Here is a 12,503-nt window from a genome sequence, read left to right on the forward strand (position 1 = left end):
TCGTACTCGTCGAATAACAGCTCACGCTTTAGCATGATTGAAAATAGGTTATGGGCAAGACAAGGATCTGTGAGTGAAAGGCAGAAATGAATTCTGACTTCGCTGTATATATATATACAAGTCCTCTGTATGAGGGAATTTGTAAGAAGTAGGCCTGCACCTCGTCCGGTGTATGTACTTTGATAGGTCAGGGTCCAACATACTGAGAATTAACCGCTATTGTAAAGAGTTCCAAAGTGATATACATGTAATTTTGACTCTTTTTGGCATGGTACTTAACAATAAAGAACGAGGTACTGTACTAGGTAGATTGGGGGGTCATACTGTGACCGGGTTGGGTGTCTGCGCCATAAAGTTGGAGTAAGGTAAGGCGGCAATTATTAACGTGTGACTGCTACAACGATATGCGGTGTTGTGACAAGGCATTTCACTTCAAATAAAGATCATAATAGTGCTCAAAATTACGCTATTTTTTATGCGGCAAACACATTTTTCCTAAAGAAATTTCAGAAATTAAGAAAACATACTACGGATTTTCTTCATTACCATATACGCAATCTGTTGATACTTATTGTTTTTGAATGATGCGCTTTTAGTCAAGACAAAAGTTCGTGTTATGGGTCTAACTACCATGATCCCATTCACCAATATCCAATGCTACGAAACTATTCCAAAGTTCTTTCATGCTGAGGTGCATTTGCTAGGCTTAAAAATGTCCCTGTGAATGCCATGTTTTCTTTCGTCTTCTATAACTATCCGACGATTTCCGCGACATCGTAGTGTAGTTTTCTACGTAAATAAGAGTTCACTTTCCCATGGGACAAGTTGCTAATGTCTATATATGTGTTAGAGGGCATAAACGGGGCGTTTAACTCCTCACTTCCGGCCGACCTCGCTCTACCAGGCTACCACTTAAAACAGTGAGAAATAATATCTCTTGATTCGGGTTCTTCAAGGAGCTCTTTTGTGACCTCTACACTTGACGATATTCCTATTTCTCGCTGTATGTGTAATTGTCGTTTATAAACCTTACACGCGTTTCATTGTTAGGCAGCTTCACTTCACATTTACTTCCTGAGCAACATGTAAGAATATCTAAAATGTACCGTATATAAAATTTTTATTCTCACCAAAAAGCAGTTTTTGGTAGCACATGCATGCATGTATCATGGAAATGAGTTAGCCAATGGCCCTCTTTTGCTGGCATGTCCATAAGGTTCCGGTCGTCAATCTTTGTCATGCCCTGTGTAAGTAGCTCATGAATAACATTATAGACCGAGCTCCGGTCCGCGGACTGCGCATCTCCACCCGCCTTTCCTCAAGGCAACTGGTCACCGGCTGGCCTTTACCCAACTTTGATGTAAGTCCCAGATTTAGCTGATCTCGCATCAAAAAACCAGGATCGAACCCGGGACGAGGGGGAGAAGCAGCAAGATGTACATTATCATTGGAGTTCTTATTATCCAAATTCAGGTACTGTGGTTATTATGTCGTCGCTTGAATTCATTGTCCAGATATCACACATTGTTATATCTGTTGTTTTGAGCGCGAGGTCGATATAAGCATTAAATTACTTGAAATAGGTTTTGCCGCAGGAATTTCTCAGGAACAAAATAATCAAGGTTTTGATCTTTAAATTTCAACATCATGCCTTTTTGCTTTAACAGGAGTAATGGAATGCAGTTAAGTCCCAAAAGAAGGCTATATATGCATATCTTAACTGTATGTCCAAAATAACATTAAAATAACGTAACATCCATTTTGTTTCATGCAAATAGTCACGATATCCACACCGAATGATTTTAGTAGCAAAACTGGATTATTACTTATTTACATCGGAACAGGGTTTGAGGTTAACGTACAATATTGAACATAAGGCGTTTTATGGACTGCATGAGTCATTACTGCGTTGTTACAATACATGAAATGTCCAATGGTCAAACTAAAACCAGGCAGATCTTTAGCACGTGATTCCTTATTGGCCAACTACTTGACCTGGATATGACTAGTAGGGCATCGGTGCATGGACATACTAATGAAATGTTAAAATCCCGGATACAAGACGAAAAGTTATTTCATGTATTTAACATTATATGCAGATGTTGTTTTGAAATTTCCAGATAATTTTGAATGTGATTTTAAACGAAATAAATATCGTAAGATGAAGTTCTCATGAGAAGTTATATTTATCCTCAAGCGAACACATTATATTCTTGTGTTTGTGTCACGAACCTGTCCCTACTCAGGTGAAGATATTTATACGCATGTCCAGACGTTGGTCTGTGTCATATTGCACCATCTGGGACCTGGGATCAAACCGAGTCGGGTCATACCAAAGATTATATTAGTGGTACTTGTTGCTGCCTCGCTTGGTGCTCAGCACTCAGAGGTTAGAGCAAGGAAGCAGGTCTGGTTAGCCGGGTGTCATTGTAATGTGACTGGGCTGAGTGTCATGCTTGATGTCTTCGGCACGATACATCAGTGGCGGCAGCGATTTGGCGGCATGGACTCGGCTTAAATACGACGTTAAAACACCAAGCACACATACGTACAGACATTATATTGCACCAAACATGAAGTATACCAGTATCAACTGAAAACTGGAAATTCATTTTTTAAATTAATCTGTTGAAATGCAGTTTCAAGATTTAAAACTGATGAACTTCATCTGTTTGGCCTTTTGTAAGATAATCGTGACACAAACCTACAGAGGGTCGCGGGTTCCCCCGGGGCTCTTTTCGGTTTCCTCCCAGCATAATGCTGCCCGTCGTCATATAAATGAAATATTCTTGAGTACGGCGTAAAACACCAATCAAGTCAATAAATAAATAATCGTGACATGTTGTTGAGGTAGGTATTGGGCTGGGTGGACGCCACAGGGAAGATTGCCACCAAGTTTCTGAACTATCACAACCCCGAGGGTAAGCAGCTGGATGGGTCGTGTTGTGATAAGTACAGTTGGTGGGGGCTTGGCGACTGTAAGAGCGGCGATACCTGCGACCCGGGCTTTGTCATCTGTCTGGGCAACATCACCGAGTAAGTCCGAGTGAATCAGCAGATTGAACTATCGATGTATCCAGTAGTGGAGCGTTAACTGCATGGCTCATATACTATAACCGAAACTCTCACTGTATGTAGGAGCCACCGTGACAACAAGAATTCCACGGCTTTTAGCCCAAGTTGAAGATCAATTGCCTTCCACCAATTTGACGTGTAGATCTGCGCGAATCAGGTAGGAAATCTTGTCAGTAACTTGCCAAGTATCGGTGGATTACTTCCGGGAACACCAGATTCCTCAATTCAGAAAATTTACCGCCATCTAAATGAAAAAGTCTTGAGTATGGCTCTAAGCAACAATCAATTAGTTTTTTTTGGATTCCCTGCCGCATCGAATTACCTTTCTTGCGATCACTTTACCATTTAAAGGCTGCGTTTTAGGAGCCAGCTGTGGATAGGTGGGATCTCCTGAAACGGTTAATGGTAAGTTTCGGGGTTCAAGCCACAAAAGCTAGCTGAAGACCTAGCTTGAACTAACTTATTTTGAAAGCCACATTGTGTTGTCTACACAATATTTCTCAGTATGTCTGACATAACCTGCATACTGCATTCTTTAATAGGCGCCTGTAAAAGTAATCTCGCGTTACGTCATACTGGTTGTGATGTAACAATTATGGGATGTAATTCAGAGCATGCCGATTGAGCCTCTACACGTATACAGAAGCGGAAAGTTTGAAGTGTTTACGGCGATTTACATTATACTTGTTCAGACACAATGTGCAGACTACATATCTATGAAGATTCTATCCGCTTTCTGTATCGATCATTATAAAGCTTAAACGGAAAACTGATTTTGAGGTAGGCCTACATGTATGGACAAATTAGCAATGAAGCAATTCGCCGTTTGATAAACATGCAGATAAATGAGTCTCCAAAAATGATTTAATCTATAAATCCTATATTTACCGACACGCTTCGTCCACTAGTTTTGATTCCTTATCATTGATTTGTTCCCAGGTCCAGTAGCATTGATAAGTGTCAGTACGGTCGTAAGACGACGGGTCAGTTGTCCAATAACGCCAATAATATCCGCTTCGAGGAGAAAGTCGGTGAAATAAACAACCCGTTGGTGTTTGAGTTTGAGGAATGGCCGGTGAGTTGTTTGTCATACTCTTTTTCACACATCGGTCTCACATGCAATAACTTAACTTAAATTAAAGAAGTTTATTGCGATCACCATGATATATATGTGACAGGAGCGTGTATATTTATAACAGTATCATCGTTATGTTCATGCATGGGATATACTCTTTCTGGATATAGCAACATATTCCAACGTGGTTGGTGATTAGATGCCTGGATATGATGTCGCTGATTCGCTACCCAAAGTAGCCTGAGAAAATTTTTATAACTGGAATTTGTGCTTCAACCAACAAGTGTACCTACCAAAAAACGACAATACTTTCAGTGATGCCAGATTTAATTTAATCAATATTCCTATCCAAGTTGTACCATGCTATTGTACAAGTTGTCATTGTTTACGCTGATTGTAGCAATAGCTCTTTTACAATGCACACAATTGGGTTTATTATTGTTTTACAGGGCATAGTGAAGCTGAATATCCTGGCCATTGACGCCGACGGCACTGACAAATACGACATTGTAGACACATTTGGTTACCAATACAATAAGATGGACCCGGTCAGAGAACTGGACACGAACCCAAAGACTTTGCAGCTGTCGGGATCCAGGAGCAGGTGGGCAGGATATCTGTGCCAAAGTCATTTTAAATAAGTCATTTTAACTTCAGAAAAAAAGTGAAGTCTTATTTTACGATCCTACTGATAAAATGGTGTGACCATTTGGCATATATCACACTGTCGTCTCTGTTGTCGTTTTTTTTTTCATATTAGAAAAGTTGAATTTATCTTTTGTATGCATTGCCTATATTTGTCTCCTTGATTGCATCTCTTCAGTCTGGATCTAGAGTTGAAAGTGTTTTGTGACGCGAACTACTACGGCCCTAACTGTAAGGTGTACTGTGTACCCCGGGACGATGACGAAGGGCACTTCATGTGTGATCCGCTGACGGGTGAACGGAACTGTATGCCAGGTATGTGGCCTCATAAGCTTTGTCCGTGTAGTGTCGCAGTGATTCGGAGATACAAGTACATGTAGATATTCGCCATTGTTCTGCGGGAACTACACAACCTGTTGATTACCGCTTCGGTAGCATAATGGTTAGAGTGTCCGAATCTAAGTCTGGAGACCTAGGATCAAACCCGGGTTGAGTCATACTTGTCTCAAAGACTTCAAAAATGATACTTGTTAGTGGCTCGCTTAGCGCACAGCTGAGACGTTCGAGTACGGAAACATTACTTGTTGACAAGGTGCCAGGTTAATGTAACTGGATGGGGTATCTTGTTGCTCGGACACAAATGGACACAGTGAGCTGTGTGCACAGTGTGGACACATATGGCTAAAAATATTAAAAATTAATTTGTAAGCACACATAATACATACGTACACAAAAAAGTGAACGTGTGCAAAGGAAGTGACAAAGTTAAAGGGACGTAACCGTGGCTTCCATGCCTGAGTCCTTGTAAAGCTCATGTCTGACACGATGCTGCATACACAGGATCAGTTTGGGAAAAGTAGACAACACTGATATTTGGCTGGATGATCCTGTACTTGCCGTGAGATGTACAGGCATCGATTCTGAGGGTACTTCCTCACAATGACAATGCTTTCGTTTGTTTCTCATTCTTTATTATTGATACTGCCGAAATGAGACCTTTTGTGAATTCGCAATGAGAACTCTAGCAATTTTCGGAAATAAGAACTGTTGAATTCAATAAAATGATGTAGGCTGTCTGTATGACTGTAGTGTGGCCACACACAGATTAGTAAGTCAGTACACGTGTACTCCTAATTCAGTTTTTTGTTTTCTGTGACCTTTACGCTCGGACTATCCTGTGACAAAGTTGCTTAATATATGTTTAAAATGATCTGGGATTAATGGCAGGAATTTATAAATTTGTTACAAACTGTGCACATTGCAGAAAGCAGATATAACGTATTCAGTGTACTGGAATGCGTTAAGGACGTGATAAATAAAATTTTCAAGGATCTATATTCAGCTGCTTGAAGCACAATAAGAGTATGCTTGAGACATGTTCAGAAAGAAAACCCCTCACCCATATAAACATGTATATATACGTGACTCAAACTGACGAAGTTCATTAAACCTGGAGCTTTTACAAGTTATTGTTTTTGTTACAACTGTGAACGCCAAGGATGGAATGGTGAGGATTGCCTAACAAACAAGGACGACTGTGATGGAAACCGCTGTTCCCATGGATCCACATGCAAGGATGCGGTGAATTCATATACGTGTATATGCCCTGTTGGGAGAACGGGTATGTAGTTTGAAGCCTGCTGAGTACTGACTCGTTCTTTACTACCAAAATCCTCTGTTGTTAGCTGCACCCTTATGAACCCCCGCCCCCTCCGCCATTTCCACCAGCACCAACTATAATAATTGTTTTGTGTTTTTTTTCACTGTATACACCGTGGCAAACATGGACGTCTGTCCTTCAGTTAAGTTATCTACGGAACTGTCATACAACTGCTCAACTGAATGTTTTCTACTCATGTATTGTCATAGTGCCGGTGCGATATGGTCGGAGCTATCTGGAGATTTACCATTTCTAAAACATATCCAGCCTTGTCTCTGATTCAGTTTTAAATGACATTTAATTCGTTGACTAACCTGGTTGTTGTGTGTGCTTGCCACAGGTAGACTGTGTGAGGCGGAGATTAATGAGTGCTCCAGTAACCCGTGCAAACATGGCGGCAAGTGTAAAGATGCTCTCGGCTTCTTTTACTGCGTGTGCCCAGTAGGAACTTCCGGTGACTATTGTGAGATAGACGTTGTCGAATGTGTGAGCGACCCGTGTCAAAACAATGTAAGGTCAACTAGATACTGCAAAAGAGGCGATGGTCTATTTCCTGCATCATAGCCTGTGTCCGTGGCACTGGTTGATGTGATAAGCTAAATTACCATTACGACGACATCAGACTAACTGTTCCTCAGATGATAAGGTTGAAAGATTTACACCAAGGTTTGAACTCCAATTTCCAGAACTGAAATCCGGCACTATCACCTGACCTAGATTCCCACTATAGCTACATGAATACGCGTATACGGTCTCGTGGTATATAAGATCATCGCCTTAGTGCTGACAAAGACAGACCAGTACACCTATACCCCGACTAGTTGCAATTGAAACTTCTGTACCGCTTATCAGTTGACAAGTGTAGGTATGTAGGATAACGACTGGCCATATTAATACGGGAAATAGTTAATATATAAGTTTGTTTTTTTTATATTTTTCATGTCATAAGGCATTCGTTTTGTGTGAAAAATGCCGATTACTTGGTTCTTCATACATACTTTTTAGACCATTTTTTCATTATGGGCTTTTTTATGATGTACCGGCATCGTAGAAATCTTTGCTGCGTTCTTCTGGTCTCGTAGTATGGCGGTTTTCGTTGATATGTTCTTGTAGGCGACCTGTGTAGATGAGATCAACGCCTTCCAGTGTGTTTGTCAGGCGGGCTTCACAGGTGGACTCTGTGAGGAGGAAATAGATGAATGTGCTAGTGGACCGTGTGTGCAGGCGAAGGAGTGCATCGATCTCACCGGCGATTACCAGTGTGTTTGTACCGAGGGATTTACAGGTATGAACAAATACATTTTTCAATATAAATTTCTAGAATAGAAAAACGTTCTTAGAAGATGCATATTTGTGAAGAAAAATGAATAAAAACTATGTTCCTCATGAGGTCAAAATGTGACTTTCCGCCTTGGTAGATTTTTTCTAGGTTTCTGATTACAGAAAGCGCCTAGAGTATGGCGACAACATTTATCCGCTTTTAACTCTGACCTGGAAGATATTTTCGTGAAAACTTACACTTGTTTAGAGACCTCTTTGGTGGCCTGATGGTTAGAGCGTCCGCATAGATGTAGGGAGACCCGTATAGTGCGACTGGGTGTGGTGTGACTGATGTGAATGGGTGTGGTGTCATGTCTGGTGTCTTTAGCATGATACTTTAATGGCGGCAGCACTTTGGTGACATTTGGCGACTCGTCTTGCAACAGAAAGATACAGTATATGTACATTTACCAAATGTCCTCGTCGTCATCTGACTGAAAACTTGCATACATACGAACCCTTGCTTAGTGTTAACGGGGCTTGTTCGCTTTATAATTATCAAATGTCTCTTGCCTATTCCAAGTATAAAATGTTTGGAAGCTATGTTTGTACCATTGTATAATCAGTCTATATTCCTTTTTATTTCTCATCTTCAGGTAAAAACTGTGAAATCAACATCGACGAATGTCAAAGCAAGCCATGTCAAAACAATGGCCTGTGCATGGATGCTGTCAGCAGTTATAGTTGCATATGTCGTGACGGCACGTCGGGTAAATACTGCGAGATCAATTTTGACGAATGTGAGAGCAATCCTTGTCAGAACGGCGGATCCTGCGAAGACAAGATCAACTCATACACTTGTGGGTGCCCTCTCAGCTACACCGGGAAGCACTGCGAGACGAAAATACAGCCTTGTGATAGTAAGCCTTGTGAAAATGGTGGCACATGTGTCAATAACGGTGACAACTTTACGTGTAACTGTTTGCCTGGGTTTGAGGGGTTCACCTGCGAAGAGAATGTGAACGAGTGTGAGAGCGACCCGTGTAAGAACGGTGGCTACTGCTCAGACTTAACCGGTAGATTTGAGTGCCGATGTCCGCCTAATACTTCAGGAGAAATGTGTGAGACACTTTTGGAGACCACAACAATTCCTACAACGGAACCAGTTACAATACCTACTACTGGGGATTTGACGACTGAAGAGTATACGGACGAAATGTCTACGGTAATTCCTACCGGTGACATGCGCACTGACGAAATGTCAAGCCCCTCGCAAGAAGAAACGTCAAGTCAGTCACTAGATGAAGTGTCAAGTCAATCACTTGGATGAAATGTTAAGTCTATTGCCAGATGAAGTGACTACGACGATGGACGAAATGGTGGACAACACGACAGCAGCAACAGATGCAGGTGAACTGTCTTCATTAAGCACAGCTGATAATACTTCCACAACTCCAAGTTTTGAACCAGAAGCAACTGGACAAGATTTGACGACATTTGATGGTGACATCGAAACCTTGTTGACTACACCATACCAGCCAAGACCAGACGTCCCGGTCGACGAATTACCAACGAGGATTTCAGAACAACGGACGACTCAGTTAATGTAACTGCAGATATCACCGAAAGTGACGCAGACAATTTCAACATTGTCTACCGTCGAAGTAGAAGCGCACACCTTTAGGACTAAGCGACACAACCGCAGATGTAACAGATCTAGACAGTGCATATAATGCTACGACAGTGTCACTGACTCCAGTATCACTGCAGACGATCTCTCCGGAAAATTTCATCAGAAGAGATTGGTGTAGTGACAGAGGAAGGTAGCGGGGATATTGCTGTGACGCCAGTTATAGATGTGGAGGACACCGGAGGAGGATGGAGGTTCTGGCGCTGTGATCACCACTGAGCCTCTCATGATGATCTCTGATGTCACCGAAAGTGTATCAAAAGAGACTGCAACAACGACCACTGTTGAGCCCGGAACTTACGGCTACATCGACTCCTAGTGACGCCAGTCAAGAGCAGTACTGACGTCGACAGTACTGATGTTGATACTGCCCGCTTCTGGTGATTTGGATGAGACCTTAACCTCGTTATCACCTGTGAAGACTGTGGGGACTGATATATCCGATTCCGTTGAGGAGTCTGCGTCAGGAGATATCACGGATGTCATGACGTCTACCCCAGTCACGCGACTGACGTCTTCGAAAGTAATAGACGAGGAAGACGTGGGCTCAGGTGCCACAGTTGAGGTGTTGCCGTCCGAAGAAAGCACTCCGGACGAACCAGAGTACTCTGTCGTCACATTCAGATGCTTCGTTGACAACACCGCGGGCAGAAGTGGACAGCTCGGGTGATCTTGTAGTTGATACAACTGACGGAGTGGTTGATACAACTGACGGAGAGGCTGATACAGCTGACGGAGAAGTTGGCTCGGGTGAAATTGTGACGTCAGTTCTTTTGTCGTCAACTGTGGCGGATGTTAATGCAACCTCTCCATTAGCTACTTCGCAGGCTGTCACTACACCAGTGACTCTTTCCACATTTTCTCCAGAAAAGGAAAATCTGTCTTCTACTGCAAGATCAGTGTTTCCAATAGCGACCGACCTGTACATGGGTAGTATCGAAGAGAACGTATTTGTATCCTGAACTTGTGGTACAACTCCTCCATTACTAATCTTTCCCGACAAACCACGCTCTACTACTGTAAAAGTATGTCCCTAAGAGAACTCCAAAACCATATGTTCCCAAAACCACACCTGCCCTACGGAGAAGCCTTCTAGTTTAGAGACAACCACTCTGGAATTGGATACAGAATCAGTAACTTCGTGGATATACGATACAATGTCTACACTATCTACACTTTTTACAACATCAACAACAACAGCAACAACCAGCAACCTCAGGCTACCACTGAAGGGGAAGGCTGAACCACCACCGCCTATCCTTCTTCCCACCTCAGAGCCACAAGACCAGCGCACGAATCGTGGTGATATACCACCCGAAGAAGACGACAACCACTACTCCCACAAAACCAACTAAGGCAACTCCTACGCCAGTACCCCCCTACACCTGTACCCACCACAACAGTACCTTCCACACCGGTGCCCACGGAAAACATCCCTTATCCGTCAAAGTCTGTTACATGGCCCAAGCCAGTAATGGTAAAGACAACTCCTAAGACAACAGTGATACCCTCTCTAGGTTTCCCGTCCATACGGACCAGAGTATATCACACGGTGAGAAATGCCTACAACGTCGGAAAGAAGATAGCTGACGCAGCGTACAAAAAGTCCAAGGCGTTGCTCCATCGCACCATTCGTCGATTGACGGATCTATGGAAGTTATGTGTAAGGAACGCCATGAAGGTTGTATACACGCCATACAACTACGTCCGGAACCTCTACACGACTTCCGTCAACAAGGGTAACAGGTTGCTGAGTAACGCTTACAAATACACCTACAGTGGGCTTCGGAAAGTTTACGGACACGCACGAAGGACCATGTCCAGCTATTACAACTACCTCCGGGCACAGTACAAGAGACGATACAATTATTATTATACTCAGTATTATAATTACTACCGAAATCTTAAAAACAAATGGTGGAATTACTTTGGCTGAGGTCTGAAAACGTTTAAGAAGTCGGTTCGGGATGTGTTGGGTTAAACTTCTAGGTTTGGTGCAATGTTTACATCCGTCATTTGCGTTGCCCTTCCACTTGTTCTTGAGCTCAATGGACAGTATAGGCATATGAAACAGAGAATTTAGGCTTGAATGTTTCGTGGCTGGAAGTTTAAGAACTTAAGTGAGTTAAATATATTCCAAAAATAACACATACATGGACGTAGGACGTGAGTAGATTGAACCTTCCTCAGGCATTAACATTTTAAGAAAAATGTCTAAGCAACACTGCTATTTTCTGTGTCAGACGCCTGTATGTTAAAAAGTAAGGAAATGAACAGATGTAATATAAAGCCATGGTGACTTAGAATGAAAGTCGGAAGCCTTCAGCCAAGGAAATTCACACGAACTAGCAACTTGAGGTATCATGGCATCATCGAAAGTTCACATTTAATTCACGTGGTTACAATTGATATATTGTTCTACTTGTTATATTGTTAGCGCAAGAACGTAACCTGTTTCTGCATGACTGTTTTTTCTGTTTCTTCATACTTTGGTTGAAAGTCGACCTATATCAACTCAGGAATGCCCTCAAGTCTCGTCGTATTTGTGTACCATGTATTTGTTTAACCTATCAGAAAAATTAAGTAGTCTTGTTTTCATGTCAAAATCAAGAAAATGTAACGCGGGAGGTTTACTAAACTACTACTTTACTAAAATAATTACCAATAAGCCCAGTAATAAAAGATCTATTTTCGAGCCTATCAGGACTTGCATAATGATGCAAACTTAATTGTCCGTAAAACATATGTCATTGTCAATAAAACGCTCTGTTTAATACCTATTACTTTTTCCTTTTCCGGCAGTCACAATTAATACCTCTACTAGCAGGTACAATGACCAAAAAGTTTATCGTTTGGAGAGAGAGTAATTATCTTATCATTTTCAGGGGTTTATTTGCAGCAAGACTTGCACAGTTAATTACTTCCGTTTATTTCATTCATCAAAACTTCCTGGCCCATGCAATTTAAGACCTTCCGGGGGCCTTAAGTTATGGACCGGGAACGAGGGGCATTCCTGTCCGCCATCCGAACTGCAAGTAATTACTTTTTTATTCTGCCGAAAATGGTTGTGATTAGTCTTCTTACTGTCTTTCGCGGTG

The 12,503-nt window shown here is 42.0% G+C and overlaps 1 protein-coding gene across 1 annotated transcript; it reads left to right on the forward strand.

Moving 5' to 3' along the window:
* The first annotated feature begins 1,124 nt into the window (after positions 1 to 1,124).
* LOC135468754 (fibropellin-1-like) lies at positions 1,125 to 10,338 on the forward strand. Its single transcript, XM_064747164.1, has 9 exons — positions 1,125 to 1,473; positions 2,855 to 3,036; positions 4,015 to 4,150; positions 4,600 to 4,754; positions 4,974 to 5,110; positions 6,294 to 6,416; positions 6,796 to 6,965; positions 7,569 to 7,740; positions 8,372 to 10,338. The coding sequence occupies exons 1-9, from the start codon at positions 1,435 to 1,437 to the stop codon at positions 9,043 to 9,045; spliced, it is 1,788 nt and encodes a 595-aa protein (XP_064603234.1). The 5' UTR covers positions 1,125 to 1,434; the 3' UTR covers positions 9,046 to 10,338.
* The last annotated feature ends 2,165 nt before the right edge of the window (positions 10,339 to 12,503 follow it).

The sequence above is a fragment of the Liolophura sinensis genome, chromosome 6 (genome assembly GCF_032854445.1).
Source record: "Liolophura sinensis isolate JHLJ2023 chromosome 6, CUHK_Ljap_v2, whole genome shotgun sequence".
In the NCBI taxonomy this organism is placed as follows: Eukaryota; Metazoa; Mollusca; class Polyplacophora; order Chitonida; family Chitonidae; genus Liolophura; species Liolophura sinensis.